General features: G+C 39.1%; 1 protein-coding gene across 4 annotated transcripts in view; it reads right to left on the bottom strand.

The window, feature by feature from the left end:
- ptpn4a (protein tyrosine phosphatase non-receptor type 4a) overlaps positions 1-22,300 on the bottom strand; it is a 90,223-nt gene that overhangs the window by 11,934 nt on the left and 55,989 nt on the right. For 2 of the 4 annotated variants that reach the window (XM_079666790.1, XM_079666792.1), the window contains exons 6-18: positions 21,831-21,875; positions 21,001-21,053; positions 17,735-17,855; positions 16,478-16,565; positions 14,281-14,369; positions 10,221-10,284; positions 8,709-8,881; positions 7,736-7,804; positions 7,488-7,637; positions 7,034-7,198; positions 1,234-1,393; positions 666-749; positions 371-427 (exon numbers count right to left, since the gene is read on the bottom strand). In XM_079666790.1, coding sequence (XP_079522916.1) covers positions 371-427; positions 666-749; positions 1,234-1,393; positions 7,034-7,198; positions 7,488-7,637; positions 7,736-7,804; positions 8,709-8,881; positions 10,221-10,284; positions 14,281-14,369; positions 16,478-16,565; positions 17,735-17,855; positions 21,001-21,053; positions 21,831-21,875 — 1,318 coding nt within the window. The remainder of the gene's footprint in view (positions 1-370; positions 428-665; positions 750-1,233; positions 1,394-7,033; positions 7,199-7,487; positions 7,638-7,735; positions 7,805-8,708; positions 8,882-10,220; positions 10,285-14,280; positions 14,370-16,477; positions 16,566-17,734; positions 17,856-21,000; positions 21,054-21,830; positions 21,876-22,300) is intronic. The other 2 variants (XM_079666791.1, XM_079666793.1) reach the window with 1 other exon arrangement.

Below are 22,300 nucleotides of genomic sequence, written 5' to 3'. Positions count from 1 at the left end.
CTTATTACATTCATAAACTCAGTACAAGTGAAATAAATATATTATATTATCAACTATATATGCATACAGCCCAACATACTTTATACAAATTAAAGAAATAAAAAAATTAATCTATTTATATGTATCGATCAAATATCCTAATATTTTTGACCAAATACTTAGATATCGATACTTTTTTGTAGACTTGACTATTGCTGCTTCTATTAAACATTTACACAACGAGATTTTTGACCTTATTCTTATATTCACATTTAAAAATAAATCCAATAACATCGCTTTACTTAATGCAACCTCTCAACACAACAGTGAAAGACAAGGATATGGCATAATCTAGACTCATGTCATCTTCATATTATTGATATGGACTTACTGAAGTTCCCGGAGCCACTCGAGACACAATGATGGGCATCTTCTGGTCAAACCCCCCCTGGAGACACACAAGTAGATCAGCTAACAGCACAAAGCATGACGCACGTCTTCTGTTTCCAGAGCAGAGTTAGCAGTTTAGGCAAGGATTAGGTATTAGTCACGTCTGATCATTTTAGCCAAGGTTTCTCATCACTTGGCATAAACAAGAGGGAAAACCAAAGAGAGAGACGATGAGATGAGCCATGGAACAACAAAGACAAAAAGGCCGTTGGATCTCAATTAGTGTCAGCGCTTACCTTGACATTGAAGCCAAAACGCCCGTGTTCGTCAGGCTTCATCTTGATCAGGACCAGATTATCATGGGGGACTACTCCATTTAGCTGCAAGAGACATTTTGGACACCAATGTATCACACATACTGCAGTCTGTCATAACATTCCCCTATGCGGCAAAGGGATATTGGCTCTGGCGCTACCGCTAGGCAACATTTATTGGATGTTGGTTCAAAGGTTTTAATTTCATTCAATAAGATTTAAAGCGGCAAATAAATATTTTTGGCCACTAGGGGTCCAAAAAACTACACCAAAACAAACAGATGAATCAAAAAGAACCTCTTATTTTGAAAAGTGCTCATTGAACTTGACATTAATTAACATGGCTAATGAGGTTTATGAATTAAAATGATACTGCATAGTTTAATGAAATCTACGGAGGTTTACATTTGTGAAACCCATTCTGTCAACGATATACAAAATGAACACTGGAGAGAATATTTGATTATGATATTATCAAGCCTAAAAGGGTATCCTTCTGACTGTTTTTTAATAAGCACCACGTGTTTCCATCTTGTTTGGTTTTACTGACCACGGTCTTGTCAGCGTTCACAGGGACGTCGTACATCTCGTTGAGGTGGTTGTCCAGGAGGCTCTGCTGGGAGTGGGCCTGGATGATCTGGCTCAGGGTTTTCCTGCTCAGCTGTTTGGGGGGTAGAGCTGGGGGGAGACCGTCGGGCCCGTCTGGAGACCTGAGGGAGGAAAAGAGAGGGGGGAGTGTTACATTTAGGTAAATGTTGAAAGGTTATATTTATTAATGCAGCAAGGATTCGTCTAATCTGATTGGGAAAACTCATGTTCGAGCCGTGGTGATATTGTCCATTTACATAACGTTTGTAGATAATGAAATTGTACCTTGTTAAACAAAATGACTGTTAGAAATTCAAGGATGCGCAATACAGATCAGCAGGCACTAATGGGAAATGTATATTATTGTGCCAATAAAAAAAGGTTGTTATTATGAAGAGAAATTGCTCTCATTGACTAGAATCTACAAATGATGATAAAATATGGTAAAAACATTTAGTTTGTTGGGCATCTGCCAATAAACACAGAGAACAAGAAAAAAAAAAAGTAGCACACTGACTAGAGAACCAAACATAATCGTCAACAGTGTGGATGTTTGTCACAGTTTTATATAATAAAAAAAATTCAGATTTGAAAACGTAAGAATAATGTAATGTGAAATATTTATTATTGCTCCCAATATCTTTGCCTTTATTATCTTCACTTTTGCATAAACTATAGGTTGTAAAGTTCTTGTCAAAATACAAAAATGTCAATTCATGTTTTTTTAACAGTCGCATGTTATTATAAGAGGTCACTATTTGCTAAAAATAAAATCCTTTTATTCAAGTTAAAAAATAAATGTTCACAACTTGCTGTTGGGCAGAAAAAATGCTGATGGAAAAAGTTTAACGGCCTGAGATTGTAAAACAGGGTGGGAAACTAAAAAGAACAAATATGCAACCATAGAAAAGGGGAGAAAGGAAATCAAGGTTCAACTGAAGATTGTTGATTGAAAAAGAAAAAGAAGACACATAGTGAAAAACAGATAAAGGGGAGTGAGAGAGAAAAAGATTGCAAGAGACAGAAAGGCTTAATAGCGCTGTGTTAGTCACAATGCATTAACCTCAATAAAAGGGCTGCTAGAAGCAGGAAAAGACCCCCCCCCCCCCCCCCCCCATCATACACACAATAAAAGGCAGTCAGTGTGTACGACGAAACAACACAAGACAGTCAGGTAATTTCAGCGACATCGTGGGGCGCTCTCTGGGGGGTAAAAGTGTGTGTGTGTGTGTGTGTGTGTGTGTGTGTGTGTGTGTGTGTGTGTGTGTGTGTGTGTGTGTGTGTGTGTGTGTGTGTGTGTGTGTGTGTGTGTGTGTGTGTGTGTGTGTGTGTGTGTGTGTGTGTGTGTGTGTGTGTGTGTGTGTGTGTGTGTGTGTGTGTGTGTGTGTGTGTGTGTGTGTGTGTGTGTGTGTGTGTGTGTGTGTGTGTGTGTGTGTGTGTGCGCGCGTGTGCGTGTGCGTGCACTCCTTTGGGGGCGAGAGCACCAGTCAAAGCGCATTGCCTTTGTTTTGGCTTGGGCTACTGGTTTCACTTTGTGTATGAAACACACACATGGAATCTAACATGTATTATGGGTCAGACGCAGGTCAGACCTTCAGAAGGAGGGCAGGCCCGAGCCCACACCCTACATCCCCCTGCATTACTGCGATTCCTCAACACGACACACACCAGTGAAATGGATATGAACGTTTCTTCGTACCACACCACAACATAGCCAAAGCCCTGGGATAAGGAGATTTAACCTTTGTCGACAGCAGACATGACTAAAACTTTTGATCCTAAATTTCTTCTTTTCCTTAAGGAACATTTTTGAAAGCCTGATGGAACTAAATGAGACAGTGACACAAGATCGTGGGTACATGAGAAGATCTAAAAACAAGCTGATATGAAGCATGAGGTCAGATCATTCTCAAAATAAATGAATGCTGAAGAAGGATTCAAAAACGACTCAAACGAGAATGTGTTTATATATAAATATCTCTTTTTAAAAAAATGTAAATGCAAAAAAAAACAACCATATATGTAAAAAAATAAAGGTTGACTAGCAAATCAATCAGAGCAGATTGGGCTCTGGTTTCAGACAGAGGGTGAAAAGAGGTGCTGCAGCACAGGCAGTATGAGAAAAATAAAGAGCTTTTAATTAATATGGTTCCTTTAAATCAAACCCTTGTGGGAACGTGTGGGAAATTAAGGAGCAACCTGATTGGCTACTGAAAGGTCTCCGCTGAAAAATAATGCATTTGTGGAATGAGCGTAAGAGGTGTCTTGAAAAAACCAGCACCCAAATGCAGAGAGGTTCATGCACGAAAGCGGTTTGTAAACTCAGGTTCGAAAGGTTGTATATAAATGCAACGTTCAAATATGTTTTTTAAGAAAATGTCCAACACTTTTTTGACCCTATAATAAAGCACCATGATGCATTCAAAACCACCAAAAGATGCAATTAAAAACACTTTCAGTGCACACCCAAAACTGTTTTTCCTTTGCTTGACAACCTTGAAGAAACATGTCTGTTTTAAGCATACAGTACAATGTAATGTATCATGACATATACCATACTGCTGTAGCCCTGTTGTGTCAAAGCACATTATGTAACTGTGCCTTTTTGATCCCCAACATTGTCAAGAAAATATAGACGCCGCATTTTGAAAAGCGTCACTGCAATGTGGCGCGGTTAGCTAAACTGATCATTTACACAACTAAAAACAGAACATTATAGAGAAGAGTGTCTGAGGGTTATGGCTTTGTTGTATTATTGCTCATGTGTGGAACTGACACAGCGTCTAACTGTGGCCTGTGGGACAGAAACAGATTCTAATTTGGTTTTTATTGGAGGAAAATCTTGAGAGGAACTTTGGGGAAATTTGGATTATGGGGTCTGAGAGTGACAGACGATAAAATATTGCAATATGTTTGGAGTCATGTCGTCTTAAATAGAAAATTAAAGGTTGTTGTATATTTAAGAGTAGGGATGCAAAGTAAAAAAAATGACTAATCTTTCAGGGGAAAGGTGGGCATTACATATTATACATTTCATTTTGTTAGGGCACCTACAAAGTCTCGAAGGCCTAAACGTTTAACAAAAGTGACCTAAAGGCAGCCCCTCGCTCACGTTTCAAATGCAAATCTGAAATTTGATAGGCTTATGTAGCATGGTGAGATGCACAAAAAAGCTTTTTGGCGGCATGACGTAAACCCAACAGGAAGTTGGCCATCTTGCTTTTTAAGTGCAATATTTGAGGTCTGACAATATTTGAGGTTTGACAATATTTTAACTAGCACCTTTGCAAGACCTTGAAGATCAAAAGTTATTCAAAACTTGCGGCTTTAATTTTATATTTGCACTTGACAAAACAAAATCACAACTTAGTATGAACAAAGGACATATATGTATTCAAATCTAAAACTGATTGCCCTCAAAACAAAAGTTGGAATCTGGATTGGAAACAGTTCCTTTAAGAAAGCATCACAATATAAATGGTGGAGGAGGCAACTCAAACTGTTAGAAAACATAATTTTGTCCTTTTTATAATATTTTAGTTTTGAAAATTGTACCGAGGTTACTATTTTCAGATTCATCTTTTGTGTTTTGACGGCCTGCCGCCATACTAATGGATAAACGTCTCTTTAAAAAAAAATAACAACTGAATTAGGCATTCCATCCGGATGTTTCCCCATTGTTTCCTCTTGCTGTTTTTCCAGATGAACTCTGGGCAAGGCAGCATGTCAAAAGTTTGGTTTGATCTTACTTGTTATGAAATTATGGTGAATAACTTTTATGCTTCAGGCCGAATGTGGTTGTTACAATAGCATGCTTACACAAAGTGAATGATTGCTACATAGCTTCCTTTGAGTAAAAAGGTGAAACACAATTACCAGATATGTTTTGATTTTGATTAAAAACTAAAGTTGATTAATTTACAGAATTTGCAGTTTTTTTAAAGCAGAAAAATGTAGTTTTTTAAATGAAAATGTTACGTGGGGGTTAAAAACGGTATTGGTTATTGTGATTGGACAAATGTCATGAAGCCAAAATATGAATAGGCATGTATAACGTGCAAGAGGAAGAGAGCGCAGGTGATTATGTCATCTTTTGGCTCTGTAAGTGATGAGCCGACACTTGCTGTGTGTGTGTGTGTGTGTGTGTGTGTGTGTGTGTGTGTGTGTGTGTGTGTGTGTGTGTGTGTGTGTGTGTGTGTGTGTGTGTGTGTGTGTGTGTGTGTGTGTGTGTGTGTGTGTGTGTGTGTGTGTGTTTAGCTTTGTAGGCAGCGGAACTACCACGATAATGTTACTTAACGATTCTGATCTCCAACTGAGAAATGTTCCATCTTCCACACACCCACACCCACACCCACCCACAATTTACAATGCACCTATTGCCTCAATCAAACACGCATATTACATCAACGGCTCATTTCCAGATCAATACAACAAAATATGGCTGCTTGACAATCAAATATTATAACATGATATGTCAGGCATATATTAAGTGTCTTAATGATTTCCTATCCAAAACAACACATTTGACTAACCAGCCATTCATTATTTATCTTAGATCCGCACAGAGTAGATGTCAACCATTGCCACTCCTTTGTTTGGATGTACTAAATTATAAATAATTGTGATAAATTATATTCTCGTCTTATTAGGCCATTCAAAGTTACTGATGTGATTACGATATAATAGCTATATAATGCAAGTACACCCTTGCAAAGAGCAATTCCTTCAATTAACATTTTTATTCAATACAAATAAAAAGACTTAGTAATTTTCAGATATTGCGATGTAAAGAATTTTAAAATATCCTAGTAATAACACCAAAAACAAAATAACACCAGTTTACCAGAACAATAAATAAGGTAGGGTCTCCGGCCGAGATAATAAAATGATAAGTCGGCAAGGTAATTATCATGTAAGCTTTAGCAACTTGCTTGCTCGAAGCGTGACCTCTTTTTTGTATTATACGCCGTTTTTTTAAATAACTTGTTTATTTGTTTATCGAATGTCACAGTGCACATTAATAAACATTTCTGTAAATGTACGAGTTAGCCAACAGGCTATTTTCATCTGATGTCCCTGTACAGATATTGAAAGTCACCCTTAGCATTAGGAAAAGCGCTATAAAAGCCCAATGTATTATTATTATTATTATATTTTAAATGTAATGTGATTTTTAGCTCATTTTGTAGAGTTTTAAAAGTCGCTCACAACTCACTCTACTTACAACTCGGCTTTCAGGCTTTAAAACTGAAATGTTGAACTTTATTAGATCAAAAACTCAAACACATACACAGACACAGTCACATAGTCACACACAAACTAATTCCAAGTTCAGCCCTGTTGTATAACCTCTCCGCCCTGCTACAGTACCAGCCATAAACGCATTTTACAGGCTGTTTTTCAAAGGCTTCATCTTTCAATGGGACTGGCTAAGTGACACTGGGAGAGGGTGTGAACCGTCGGGAGAAGCCACAGGCACACACAGACATTTAAAAAGCAGCCGACTCAGCGGAACAGTCAGACAGAGTGGCACTGACACTGATGGGTAAAATTAAACTTCAGAATTAAATGGTGGCGGTTTAATTCATGAGGCAGTTCAATTACAGTTATATTACTTCCATGCTACCAAGTCAGCGGTTGTTGTTTTATTTTCTCCTTAAGACAAAGAGCTTTAAAGAAAATATGGGGGGATGTGGGTGCATGAAAAAGAAGAAAGGAAACATTTGAAAAAATGAACCCTTTGTCCCCTGACAGAGACTTACGGTGTTGAGTCCAAGCTGATGCTGTTTGCCTGCGTGGACGATGCTGACTTGTGATTGGACGAGGAGAAGACAGGTAGGCTGGGTGAGGTGTGGATCACATGATCGACCAGGTGGCCAACGGACGACGGGCGTAGTCGCGTTCCCTCTTGTACAAACATCGAGTTCCTGACAAACACACGTTCAAAGACAGTGATGTTAGAGGGCTGATGATACAAACTCAAATGTTTTTAATGTGCTGAATTTAATATCCAACACACATCATTTCATGTAAATCATACTCATTTGAATTACAATTGTAGATATCATTCTTGTAAGGCTAACTTCAACTTTTTATTTTAAAAATGCTTATTTTAATATGTTCCTCACCAAGTTGAAAATGCTTATTTAAATGTGTTCTTCTAAAGTTGTCTGATGTTAATCTTAAGTGAAGGTAGACTTAAAACCTCGGACTCACTGATTGGGCGTCCCGGGCGGCGATCGGGTGGGCAGGCTCTGTGTCTCCAGTCTCTCGTCTGATAGGCTGTTCCTGCTGACCGACTCCCAGTCAGTCCCGCCCAGCAACTTCCTGGCTAATGGCTTGCTGGGAGATCTGCGCAGAACAAGACTATAATTTGATTTGAGCTGAATTAAAAACAATAGTTATAACACCCTAGTTCTACCGTTATTGCTTTGTGATGGCGAGAGTGAAACATTCCGGATTACCTTGCAAACACTCTGTCCTTGATGCCTTTCTCCTTTCCATACTGCACAGACTGCACCTCCGTCCGTCCGCTGAAAAATAAACACACATCAGTGGACTTTCTTGGAAAATCAAACTTTAACCAGAGTGAACCAGGAAGAAAATATTTTTGAAAAAATGAAAAATTAACAGCGACCACAGTTCGCAAGCCCATAACAAGAACACCATTTTCAACAGGGACATTATATCCTATGATTCACTGTTAATAAACAACATCAATTCAATCAGTCACCATCCAAATCTCTCACACACACACACACACACACACACACACACACACACACACACACACACACACACACACACACACACACACACACACACACACACACACACACACACACACACACACACACACACACACACACACACACACACACACACACACACACACACACACACACGAGCAGCAAGGCTTGGTCTAGTGCAGGACTGAATCAAAGGTTTGGAAAAGCCATTGTGTTTTTCTTTCCCTTTTACAACTTTAAAATCCTCAAAATGTACATTATATAATCAAGGTGAAGGGGTTTATTAGTAAAAAAAAAAAACTGTGGTAACAGTGGTGTGGGACTTTGAAGTGACTTGGACACAATGAATAATTAAGTGGTGGTTTTCTAGGAGAAAATAGAATGAGAGGCATCCGTTAGCTCTTCTATTGTTTCAGCCGCTCAACACAGAGTGGAACAACTGCATCAACTTCCAAACAAACACGATTTCTGTTCATGTTTCCCTGGAGGGATTCTCTTGTTGAGAGACCGACTGAAGGAAAAACAGACAAATCAACAACATGTCTGCTCCATTTATGTGTGTGTCTGATCAAGTGTGTGTACATGTCAGGCTGTCAAAGTCTGGCTGTCCCAGGAAGACTCTTCAGAAATCCTCTGTGGATTATCTCCACATTCCTCTTGAAGAGAGAATGTGTCTTATATTTCTTACCAGTATCTGAACTTAGAGCCCAGAGTGAAGTAGTGAGAGAAGAAGTTCTTCTGTGGCGGGATGGGTCGATCCAGCCTGAAGAAGGTGTGGTGCTCCACACAAGACTTCCACAAGTTTTTACAGGCCCGGTAGTTCACCATGTTGAAACCCAGCAGCGTTTCCCGGGTCTCAGTCTGTGTGCAGGGAGGGGAAGAGACCATTAGAGGGCTGTTGGATAACACTTTGGTATACAGCATGAGAGGTGAGAGTGGGTGACCTGCATGCATCTGTAATGCAAGAAAATATACATGTACATGTAGTAGAGGCAGGCAGTGTGTGGCTAACTGTTTAAACTGTATTTCTATTAATTTTTAACGGCTGTATGTACTGATTATAGTTTTTTATGCTTAACCAACTATTTTAACTGTCTCTGCATTCATTCTGGCTAACTGTTTTTTTAACTTTTTCATCAATTAACTATTTTGACAATTTGTCGGTTTCTGCTAGCTTACTACTAGCATTACAAATCCAATTATTTTAGATAACTTCGTACAATGTTTAACTATGACTTTAAGCTCATTATTTCAAAAGTTAAGTCAATTATTTTAGCTAAATATTTCTCCTTTTTCGACAAATGTTTTTGGCTAAATATGTCTACGGTTGAATCAATACTTTTAGCTAAACTTTTCTATTTTTTTTTTGTATTTCTTTAAGCAGTTATTTGGGGGGCTAATGGTTTTGACAGTTTAACCCTTACCTTAGCTATAGTGTTTTCTTCCCTGTGGTGTTCAGGTGGTAAAGCTGACTTGTGAGTGTTAATATGAGGAAATCCTTTTTTGTTAAATCGTTGTTTCTAACTTAATAATCTGTTGAGCTAACATTACTCTTCTGTCTTTCCTTTAACCCTGGCAGCTCTAGACACCGGTAAGCGAGTTCCTCTGTTCGGGAAACACAGAATTTGGAACAAATAGGGATGACGTTTATGCCATTTAGTAAAGTAACAGGCGAAAGTCGGTTGAGTATTCAGACACAAATATATACAGTAAATACACTGTATGTAAATACACTGACAGTGTAGCTCTTATAATGCTTTCAGGGAGGAAGACGAAACAAGAAAGGGGGGTAGAAATGGAAATTCAAGAACTCGTTTTTTTACATCAAAGAGGCTTCAAAATGTAACTGCAAAAAAGCAAGGTAAAAAATATTGTTTATTAAATTGTGAATAAAAAAGAGATCCACATGTTAAACAAGGGATGCAGGACAGAGAGGGTGATTATAGAGGGTGAGCCAGGACACAGACAGCAGGGGGTTAATCTGACATTGATTACACATACATATATGCAGACACAGCTAAGCTATCTACAGCATATAAACACACACACACATGTATACAGTCTGTACGGAGAAACACAGGATAAACTCTTTCATCAGTTCAAAAGACACAATAGTGGTGGTTAAGGTGTGCGTGTGCGTGTGCGTGTGCATGTGCGTGTGCGCGTGTGTGCGTGTGTGTGCGTGTGTCTGTACACCTACCGCTTCTCTTCTTAGCTGGATGAAGAACTGCTTGCACTTGAAAGAGATTTTCACTATTTTCAACCTGCAAGCAGAAAAAGACAAAAACAATACAGAAGAGAAATGAGGACACTCAGCAGTTAATGAGCTTATCATCATATTGACAAATTGATGTTACATTTCTACACTTTTGCTTGTAAAGGTCAGTCATTGTACTCAGTAGTGGGTTTGCCCAAATACTACACCGTGTAGCAATATTGAACAAAATGACCTCAAAACTGTATTAAATGTTACGCTGACCATTTTGTTATGCTTGAGAGGAATAAAAAGCATCTGTAATAACCAATATATTAACAGTATCACAATTGTTGCTCATGAGAAATGGTTTGAGGGCATTTCAATAACCATTATAGCAACACAACCAAATGTTTCCTCCGTAAATGTTTAAGTCCTCAACATCTAGTTAGCGCTTTCTCTTCCCTTTGGGAAATCATCTTCTTACACACTGCCTAAAATTATACATTATACAAAGTTATGCATTCTCTCTCTCAGCATGTCCCAGTCCATCGCTGAAGCTTTATGATGTGAAACATTTAAGTCCATCATTTGAATGGCTTAGTAAAGCAGATGCTATTCCTGGCAGCAAACTAACAGCACCCTGTACAGCTTTTCATGATAACAAGGGAGCTAGTTTGGAATGAAGAAAAATCATTATCCGCCCTACAATGCTCTTACTGTATTGGTCAACTGTTTCTTAACATGCAGAAACAATATATGGATATTGTAAGAATAGACTAGATTCCCTTGTTTTGTTTGACAGCAAGTGTTTTTCTGATACTGATGATTATATATGAAAAATGCTATTGTGTTAAAGACGTCCATTTTGAGGATTTCCTTTTCCTGTAATGTGTTATAGAGGATGGTGTGCATGAAAATGTTGTGCAAAGGCTCAAATCCAAAATGTCCTCCCCCCCGCTGCCTGAAACACCTCCATTGGACTGCTTTTTTTACCTCCGTAACATAGTTACATCACTATGTATCACCTGCACTTCTATTGGCTAGCGCTTCAACCCATTGTCGAAACATGTCACAGTAAATTGTGTCCTTTTTAAAGAGTATTAAAAATGTAACAAGTTTTTGGGTGCACAGCTTATCTATGACTGACCTTCATTATATCAGTGGCATTTAAAAGGCTATCAAATCTTTTATTTATATACATTTTTTAAATGTAAACATACACCATTATCCAATCCTCCAAATGCAAGTACTACACAGTCAACATACTTAGAAAAAGGCAGCGTAGATGGAAACACAATGGCATGTTTAAACGTATCTCTCAGGAATAAATAAATAAATAGAACTACAGCCCACACTTCCTCATTGAATCACCAGTTCATCAAGTAAGCTGACCCATGTGTCACATCCCAACTGTTCATTCAACCTCCGACCTGTTACTCATCCAGAGCTGGAGGCTACGATAACAACCATGTTGAAGTCTCTCAAAATCCCAACCATGCCCTCCTTTTTCTCATCAATCTGTGTTGTATCTAGTCATGCCTTTAAAGAGGCAGGAATTAAATAATATTCCAATCAGAGGGCCACACACGCACAGTAATAAGAGGTCTGCTGACGAGCGGCAGCAGAGTAACATAATCCCTTCCCAGAGCTCTTTTGCCGCTGTGACTCATCGCTGCCTGCTAAATATATTTTACATACTTACTCACACACTCTCGCATGGGCAAACACACGCACGCACACATGCTTAGGCAGAGTGTGAGTCAACGCGGCATCTAAGTGTGGCTCATTTGTCCAGCTGCTGTGAACAGGAGTAGGAAAGAGGCAACAATCTGAATGTCTCTCACTCTTGACCCATTTCTTACTGTATCTTACAGTTCCATCTAATATAATAAGAGAGAAGAAATACTAAGACTTCCTTTAGGAGAGTAGAAAAGTGCGCCAAGGTTTGAGAGACACTGTTGTATATTGTGTTGCTCTCTATTTCTCACACATGGTGGTGGACAGCTGTTGGGGACACCACTGTTGGTCTCTAAATTTAGCTCAACTGACTGGATATGCAGACGCGCTTATAGCTTAAACTAGCTTATACAGATTTTTTCTCCAATTTACATTAATTCCTAACCCCCAAAAACCGTCCCAAAATGGGAGGCGAGTCACCATATTTCATTATTTGTTACTCTCAATGTCAGTAAAGGTCCCCACAATGTCAGTAATGCAAACCCTTACACGAGCACACATTCAATCACCTTACTGTTGTCAGACATTGGCTGATGTCGACACACACTGCAGCTGCTTGATCAGGGTGTGTATGATGTTAAGCCTACACACGAGTGAATTATCTTCCGGAGTTTCAGGGATTTGAGTAGTTACTATCCCACCCCTGGCACCCATTAGCATTTAGCCTCCCACAGAGCAGCAGCAGAGGACGGGAGGTTTCCAAGAATCGATGCTTTGGAGCTAGCAAGAGACATAAAGAGTGATGAGAGAATTGGACACAGAAAGCGGTGGAAAAAGGACAGAAAGAGAGAAGGAGGGCAAGCAGATGTGATTGCTATAATATTTCCAGGAAACCTTGTTTCATTCGAGGTCCTCTGCTTAGAAAAATCGGAGGGAATCATCTGCTTAATTCTGGAGGATTAATATGATGTGGAGACATTACGCAGCACATTTATCAGTGAAAAGGGTTCCTGGAGGCGGTTGAAGTGAAGCTGGCAGAGGGTAGATAGAAAGAGAGGTGGGTTTGTGACAAGAACATCTAGCTTGATTCCCCAGATCAGGGGTGTGTGGCTAGGGGAAATGATGGAGTGGTCGACTGTGTCTCAATTTGAGTACTTCTGTACTTATACTGAATATTTTGAGTGCAAAAGAGCGTTCTCAAAGCAGGGCAAAAGGCAGTGCACTAGCAGCACCACAATAACGGTGACATTTTAAGAGTTGAATGCTTGACACACCTCACAGTCAACCATTTGCCATCTTGGCTATGTTACAGAAGTTGCGGGACCAGCAACAGTTGTTCGGAAGAGCACAACACCATTCAAATAAAATGTATACATGTGGGGTTTTTTCTACACGTACTACTATACTGTTTTCGAAAAAGAAGACACTGTTAATGTCATTGGATTAAAAGTGTACCACATGTGGAAAGTGGTGGTGCGTTCAGGGACACAGCATTGGTCTCCAGCCTTGTCAACAATCAACGTTTGAATTCCAGAAAGAAAGGCAGACGGGAGATGCAACTGTTCCAGTGGAACTTCTTGTATTAACTGGGTTTTGAAGATGAAAATATTAATGGAATAAGCTTCTTTTTTATCCACAGTTCTACTCCATCTTAGTTGATAGCTGGCAGGTTTTTTGCTTTGGGTCAAATAGTAGCTTCACTGAAACCGTTTCAGGTCAGTTGTTTTCTGACCACAAGCTTCATTCATCTCTCACACTTAGTTGATTCAGTTACACTTGTTCAAAAAGTGTGTATATGTTTCCAAATTATATTTCCGAATTAAAGAAAATAACTTTAAAGAATATACAAGAATACATCTTGAATATAATCTAGGATAATAAACTCACAAATATACGAGAAAAAAACTGGGAAAGTTTCAGTACTTTGTCATCCTCTACCCGCTCCCCCTCTGTTTTCATCTGTTTTCTTGGTCCATCGCCACTGCAACTCACTCCACCCTGACCAACTGCCTCACTGAAAATAAAATCATTAATGCAAGCCAACTTTCTAAAACTGGACTGTGACAAATCTGATATGACCATCACGTGTCTGACCCTAACGACCCACAACTTCTGCCTCACAACATCAACAACCTCACTCTGCCTCCCTCGAAACACTTTACAACAACTCTGGGAAAGTCACCTCTCTTGGAAACGCCATGTAAGCAAATCACACCTGGATCTGCGTACTTTATGGTGTGTGTGTGTGTGTGTGTGTGTGTGTGTGTGTGTGTGTGTGTGTGTGTGTGTGTGTGTGTGTGTGTGTGTGTGTGTGTGTGTGTGTGTGTGTGTGTGTGTGTGTGTGTGTGTGTGTGTGTGTGTGTGTGTGTGTGTGTGTGTCACTCACCATGCGAAAAGGTTGATCCGTACCCTGTTCTTATAAACGACAATGCCGGCGGACATTACCCCGAGAAGAATCTCTGTGTTGCTCTGGTCCTGTAGAGAGGAGAACAGAGTGTGTGAAGGAGTGTGTGTGTGTGTGTGTGTGTGTGTGTGTGTGTGTGTGTGTGTGTGTGTGTGTGTGTGTGTGTGTGTGTGTGTGTGTGTGTGTGTGTGTGTGTGTGTGTGTGTGTGTGTGTGTGTGTGTGTGTGTGTGTGTGTGTGTGTGTGTGTGTCCGAGAGTCTCTTTAATAAATGTGTTCAACTCGAGCGTCATGGCGAATACAGTCGCTGCTTTATTTCTGTCTTTAGGACGTTGTTGTGAGTGTGGACGCAGCAGCTACAGGTTAGTTTAGCCTGATCGATCCGGTCTCCATTCAGAAAACACCCATTTTAAAAAGGTTGTCTGCAGAATTGTCAAAGCATTAATTCATGGTTTTTACTAACCGGTATCAGTATGTAGTTACTTCGGCATCATTTTGAAATGTGTATTACAATTAAATCCCTGTAAAATATGTTAATTTTGTTGTAGCTGGTTTCTACCACAGTATTTACATGGATATAAGCCCCGCCCCCTCTCCAGCGCATCCAGTTTGAATGACAGGAGTAAACACAGCTGACAGCCGCGGTGAAACTGCAGCGATTAGAGCAATGTGAACATTCGCATCGCGTCCGTTGTGAACGCAGCATAATGCAGTTTAGAGACCAGACCACTGCTCTGACGCTTTTAAAGCAACTTCGAGATTTTAACAGTGTGAGGAGCACAAAGGCCATGGTGGCTGTAGGACGTACAATTATTTGTGGGGCATAACGGCTGACCGAGGGGCAACGACGGCCATGGCCATCATGGCCGCCGTGAAATTCCTACCCTGGTTGCAACACAATGTGCATGCATGTGTTCCTATGGTAACACTACATATTGAATAGAAACATAAATGTTAGAGCCATTTTATGTTGTTGTGAATAAGTCAAATAATGTTGTCTCCTAGTGGCAACATATGATATCAAGGGAATAAAAGAAGACTACAATTCCCAAATTGACCTTTTTTTAAGAGACACAGATCTGTGCGGAATACCAAAGAGACCTGTGAGGAAGACGCCGTTTAGAAACAGTTGTTAACTGTTTAATTATTTCACGCTCAATATAACAGAAGGAAAGACAATCTAAGTTTGTTTATCATGTTCTCGAGTTTTGCCTCTTGTTGTGTGTGCGCGTGTGTGTGTGTGTGTGTGTGTGTGTGTGTGTGTGTGTGTGTGTGTGTGTGTGTGTGTGTGTGTGTGTGTGTGTGTGTGTGTGTGTGTGTGTGCGTGTGTGCGTGTGTGCGTGTGTGCGTGCGTGCGTGTGTGCGTGTGTGCGTGTGTGCGTGCGTGCGTGCGTGTGTGTGTAGTGAATCCAGGTACACAACACTAGAAACACAGAGGCTTCCTCACTGCCAGACAGGTTGCTGTTGGACAAGGAGAGAAAACTACACTTCCTCACTAAAAAAAATAAGTGTAACGGAGCATGAGGTCATAAGTCACCCGTACACCTCCACCCAAACCTCACCGTAAGGAACACATGTGGACTGCTGATTAATTACACTGTGAAATAAAATTCCACTATCAAATTTGTAATGATATTTTGTACAAATATGTGATAGGGAGACTGAAATAAGTTCCTTATCAGCGTCCGATGCCTGATAACGCTTCATTGTGAAGAATAAATCCCTGTTTAATACGAAGAACAGCTAGTAACGTTAGCTGTTAGCATCCGGAGCAAGTTTGCTTGTCTTGTGTTATTATGCGTTTAAGCTTAATTAATAAAAATGTAATAAACATATGATTAAATATATAAATATAAGCATTATGATGATGTATTTCATATTATATGAATCATTTTGTATTTATTTATACAGACATAACATCTATTTCACGTCTGTCTCTTCTGGGTGAGGGCCCCCTGAGGCTTTTTCATGTTTTCCCCTTTGATTGTGTGGTTTCTTTGTGGACAAATGTGTTATTTTTTTATTGATTGATATGACCTGTTGCCTTCCTAATGTGCAGCATTTCTGCAGGGTGCATCAATGTGTATTAAAAACACACTTTAGTTCTTTCAAACAGCAACGCAGACTTTAACAAATGCACCAAAACAAGTGTCATCGGTGAGGAAATGAAACCTTACTTACCCTTGCATAGTGCAGCTCTACCCCGTAGAGCTCCAGCGTGCGTGCTGTGTTCAGATAATTAAACTCTGACTGGGCAGGAGATAGACCGCTGAGAGAGGGGAGGGAGAAAGGGATGGGTTCAAAGACAGATGGGGGGGGGGGGAGGTTGTGCGCGGGAGCAAAGGGAGTGATGATGACAGGGTCGGTGGAAATAGAGAGAGTAGGTGTCAAAGAGACATATGGAGAAGGAGGGAGAATGGGAAGGGCACAAAAATAAACAAAAGAAATCAGAAATGTGGACAGCAGGTTAAGGTCAGATTAGTGAGCACCTGTTTGTGTAAGGTGGTGAGTTTTCTTACTTTTTTCGATAAAAAAAAAACCTGTCAAAATAAAATGTTTTTGACAGGGCTCAATATGATGTATTTTGGGTAAGGGATACGGACAAAATCTGATGTTTATATCATGGTAGTGGTCTATGCTGAAACACCTGTGCTCCTTTGTCTACTCTAGTCAAATCGTGACATCACTAGGTGACACTCGCGCTTCTATTGGCTAGCACTCCAACACATTGTATTGATAGGAAATGGGACGGGACATCAATCACAACACATGTTGGAAAATAATCATTCAGTTTCTCCTCAAATGTTATTATTTCACTCTTTTGTTTAACTCAACAGGACAATGATCGAGTTAAAAACTAAAGAATTAAAGAGCACGAATTATAAGTGTTACCGGTTTGAATTAAACAAATAAATGAAAGCCTGCAGTATTAAGCAAAATAAGTTCACACATTTCTATGCAGAATACGTTTTTGTAAAATGACTCCAGAATATGTTCGTTTTTCATTTTAAGAATCGACAAAACCGTGTTGAAATAAACCTGGTGCAAATGTCTGTGAAACATATCCCCAAAGTTCTGCTAGATCACAAGATACCGCGAGAATAGCTACGATGGTGGTCCTGTTTTTGCCAAATCTCTACTGTTTTTGGCACATTCCTACCGTTACAGTATAAAGCCTCATATCCCCCAACCCTATAATGAACACTGATGGTAGAATGGATCACTTTTACTGCCACAAATGTCTGTGTAGTGACTCCAGATGAAAAGACACTTTATCTGAACACAGAGTAATCTGTTCAAGGTCTGGAATCCAATTTATTTCTGAGTGATTTTCCTGCCACAAGCACGGTTGAATGCTTCACTTCCTTTGTGTTCTATTTTACATGCATTTGTCAATGGAATCAGTTCTGTGCTTGTTTTTTTTGTATCTCGACGTACCTGTGCTGCTGGTGATGTTTGGCGACCTCTTTGTGGAAGTCTTGCGGAGGGTTGAGCATGAAGCAGAACTCTGAGAGATATCCCGCTGCGTGCTCCGATTCACTGTAGTCCCCCAACTCAGCTATAAAACAAGGGAGAGATCAATATGATGTCGATACATCAATAATCAAAGATAGGATTACACTCATTGTGCGAACATATGCTTCACATTCATCCATTTACAAAACATATTGTGACTGTTTTCATGAATAGATTTTTTTGTATGAAAACATATGTGGAGTGGAGTGGAGTGATCTAACCCATTGTTTGGAGATTGGTTTAAAATAATTATAAATAATAAATGTATCTTAAATAAAAAGACCAGCCCTAAAACATGTCATTAAAAAAACTGATACCAATAAAGCCAAATTATAAAAAAAAACTAAACAAGTGTATCATTTTCTTGATCTGAACGTTTTTCATGTGTCAGATCTGGAAAAGTATGTTTTTTTTATACTCGATGTGGCTTATTTAAAAAATAACATTTCGCCTAAGCTGGCAATAACCATTATTGCCAAATATCTTCAGAATATGAACACTTGAATGCTTTGGCTAATTATTCAAATTCATTACACCATCATTGTGTTATTTACACTTTCTCACACCGTCAGTCATCATCTCACACTCTTCAATCTCTGTGCCGCCATATTGACTTTGTGCATGTGTTTACGCAGGGAGGCATTGGAACAAACCCAATCACAGTGGTGACAAAAAACAATTGAGACTTCACAGTTTAACTGCAAATTCTCACAGCCTCTGACGATCCCCTTCAATGACGAAAGCAGGACTCATTACTTTTGAGTGTGCTGTTGTATACACGTGTTTCAGATCAAAGAGTCCTTATAGTGTGCCCATACACCAAGGTGGTATGATATTATTAAAAAAGATGGTAAAGCGAGACGATGCCTTAAATAATATATCCTAACCCTATTATTATGACTTTGAGTTTCCCTTTCCTGTAGTGTGTTATATAGGAATGCAAGGGCTCACATCCCAAAGTCCCCTCCAGAAGGAATTTGTTTGACTTTCTGAACATTAAAGCATGGAAACAGTTCACAGTAGAGGATCCAAATACAATTATGAACCTGAAAATTAGCAGAATATGTCTTCTTTAAAATGCCCATGACTGAACTGCAAGTATACATGAATGTCGTCTTTTCTATACATAGAGAAACATTTAAATGGGGATCCAAATAGCAAAAGACAGAAGGTTAACTGTTTGTAGTCAGAGATGAAGAAAGAAGTGAGAAGAAGAAAGATAAAAAGTGAAATCATTCCAAGGTCTTTCATCGCCTTAAGAAGGAGAAGTGAATCCCTGAAGCTATTGGCTCACTAGCTAACAGTTTACACTCAAAAAGCATCAATTTAACTCAAGTGGTCCCTGGACTAAGCTACTAGCCGGTAGCCTAAGCATATTGACCAACGAATCAATCTAGGCTCACTTCTTATTGACGTGTACACGGCTCCAGGGAGGAATATATGTTCGGTCAATAGCATTCGGTTTAGAGCAGTGGGCTAATGTTGGCTTTATAGTGCAAGGACACTGCAGCTCATAGAGAACCTGACCTCTCTGCATGTATTTATCTACCCATGTGAAATCCATACTGGCTTCAGCTCAGGCTTCTTATAACGATGCTATTGACTAACACGGCACAAGCAACACATTGACCTCTCCGTTTGTGATGATGGTGGATTTCCATACATTGTGTGTGCTTGCCCTTTATTAATATGAATATTAACGTTGGTAAGAGAGCTTATTTTCTAATCCAAAACCGAATGGAAAATCTCATGAACTCTCGTAGATGTTACAACAGCGATGCTAACTTTTGGGATGGCCAACAAGATTACTCCATTCCTGCATTACTATTTCCAAGAAAACCATGAGCACATCGCTGGTACTGTACGCGCATGATTTAAAAGGGGTGTTTTTAGCATGATTCTTTGTGAAGAAGTTTTTTATATACAGATCTATCGATTCAAAAACTAATCAATGAGTCCATAAACAATTGTTAGTCGACTAAGAATTTCTTTATTCCAAGAAATGTTTTGTGTATACGAAAATGTACATTACACAAGTCAAAATGTACTACCGTAATGTCAAACTTTTCTTATACAAACCAAAATACGTTATATCCAAGAAAGGGGTCACTATTATTTTCAAGCAGAATTTGGTCACTTCGGTGTGATCAATGGTGGCACTTGGTCCGAGCTAACTGAATTAGCAGCGTAGCAGCTGCTTCAAACCGTTTTTCCCAAAGCAAACATTTATCTTCATAATCTGGTCTGGCACTGGGCAAAGGGACAACACGGACACACAGTGTATGTGTGTGTGTGTGTGTGTGTGGGGGGGGGGGGGGGGGGGGGGTAAAAGCAGTGGTGTCATGATGTTGGTAGTCTGGGCCAAATCTCCTCTCTGACCTATATACTGTAGCAGTGCACAATCCCTTCAAAATATGCCAGAGCGAGGTGGCAGACATAAAGAGGGAGAGAGCGGAAGGGAGAGGTGGGGGTGAGAGAGGGGGGTTTGTGAGTGTGAAAGAAAGGGATAATCAGAGAGGGACGAGGCAGACTAAACAGAGATAAAAGAAAGAAGCAGACTGCATCAAAACAATGAGTGGCAGTGAAAGAGACCGAGCGAGTGTGTCATTATTCGGATTATGCAGTTAGCCTTTAGCTCAGCGCTAAATATCCATATGAACCCTGCACATCGTCACACGTCTTCTATATTTTTAGCACATTTCTGTAAAACGCTAAACTGGACAGCTCTCTGCTATAATTTCTGCTATACTGTACATATATTAGTATTATTATACATGTTTTCATTTTTCATAGTTTTTTATATTTTTTCCAATTTATGTATTTTTTTATAAATATAATTTGTATAACAGTTAGATTTTGGGCATTCTTTTTGTTCTTAATTCCTCTCACTGTGTCTATCTATGCACCATTATACACCAAAGCAAATTCCGTGTACTGTATGTGTAAAGCAACTTTGCAATAAACTACACTTTAAAAATCTGATACTGATTCTGTAATAACAAAATCACATTGTCTATTTATATCACTGCAAATAATATCAACATATCACCACAGAGCATAATTGAATGATAATGGCTTTAAATGCACTGGAGCAAACCACAGCGGTTTCATTTAACAGTGTGTGCAGCTAATGAATTGCCCTCCCATCGCTCTGTATAGAGTGAATGTATCCAGGGAGCCATACTCACATTGAACAGAATAGGACGCCAGCAGTGCGGCTGTGTTGTGTGGACAGGGCAATCTGAAACACACACACACCATAAACAAGCATTAAGCTTTGAATCAATGCAAAATAGTATTACAGTTATTTTCACATAATAACACAGTAAATGGATTTTGTTTATGCAGCGCTTTATCCAGTATTTATAGCTCCTCAAAGCGATTACACATATATGTCATCATTTACCCACTCACAAACCTATTCAACAGTAAAAATATAGTAGTACATTAAACAATCAGATTTCTGCTTTTAAAAAATGACAGGAAAATTAGCACATATTGTTTCTTTCAAAAACAATAATGAGCAAGTTGTCTGTTTCTACTTCTGTACATGTGTTCGATGTTTATAATACATATACTGTAAATATGTAATTCATTGAATATATATTGCAGTCAGTTCCTCTAGTTTATAGCTTTCACAAATGTGTTATTTTCTTTAATTAGAAGCTTTTATTGAGGATTTTTAATGAAGCTTTTTGAAGTGATTTCATCAAACTTTTAATTCAATACATTTTGACCTTACAACACTAGATTGATGTATCTGTTAGGATCATACGATTCGGAAACAGCTGGAACGCCAATTATATTTGTGTGGATAAATATGAACCTGCCGGAATGCATCGAGAAGCAAAATAAATAAAAACGTTATAAATGAATCTTGATTGAATAAAGCTTCAAAGCACTCTACTCTGGTGGTAACCTTTAATACACAGTATCTAGAGCCTCTGATGAAAATCCATTCCAACATGTCTTTATGATATAACTCATACGATAAATACACAGCTGAAGACAAACTCACCTTCCAGTCACGATGTCCTGCTTGATCTGAAGATAATATTGGTACCTGGGGGGGGGGACACAACACATGCATTAGGATAAGAGTCCAATGCACCTTTGTATACCTCTGTTTGAATTGACTCCAGTTTCATGTAAAGACAACTGTGCTTATGTAGTATAGAGTTCAACAATATACATATTGGATGGTAGTAGGTCAGTCTATTACATTGTTTTGTAACTCAGTCTGTTATTTTATATATATATTTTACAAGCCCTGTGACAAAATAAATCCCGATCAATGAAGTTAATCTAATTTAATAAGCAGAGGCTTTTAAATAAAGTAAACAAAACTAATTTGCCTTGACAGAAATAATGGAACATGGGAAAAAAGGCTTTTCTTGTAAAACGCTAATAACAAATACTAAAGGAAATGGAGGCGATTTACAGTATAGTGTATAACGGACATGAATTGGACACTGAAAGCATCACCCT

The sequence above is a fragment of the Notothenia rossii genome (genome assembly GCF_949606895.1).
Source record: "Notothenia rossii genome assembly, chromosome: 2".
NCBI classification, from domain to species: Eukaryota; Metazoa; Chordata; class Actinopteri; order Perciformes; family Nototheniidae; genus Notothenia; species Notothenia rossii.
The sequence above is the reverse complement of the archived record's forward strand: the minus strand, read 5'-3'. Positions and strand labels throughout refer to the sequence as shown.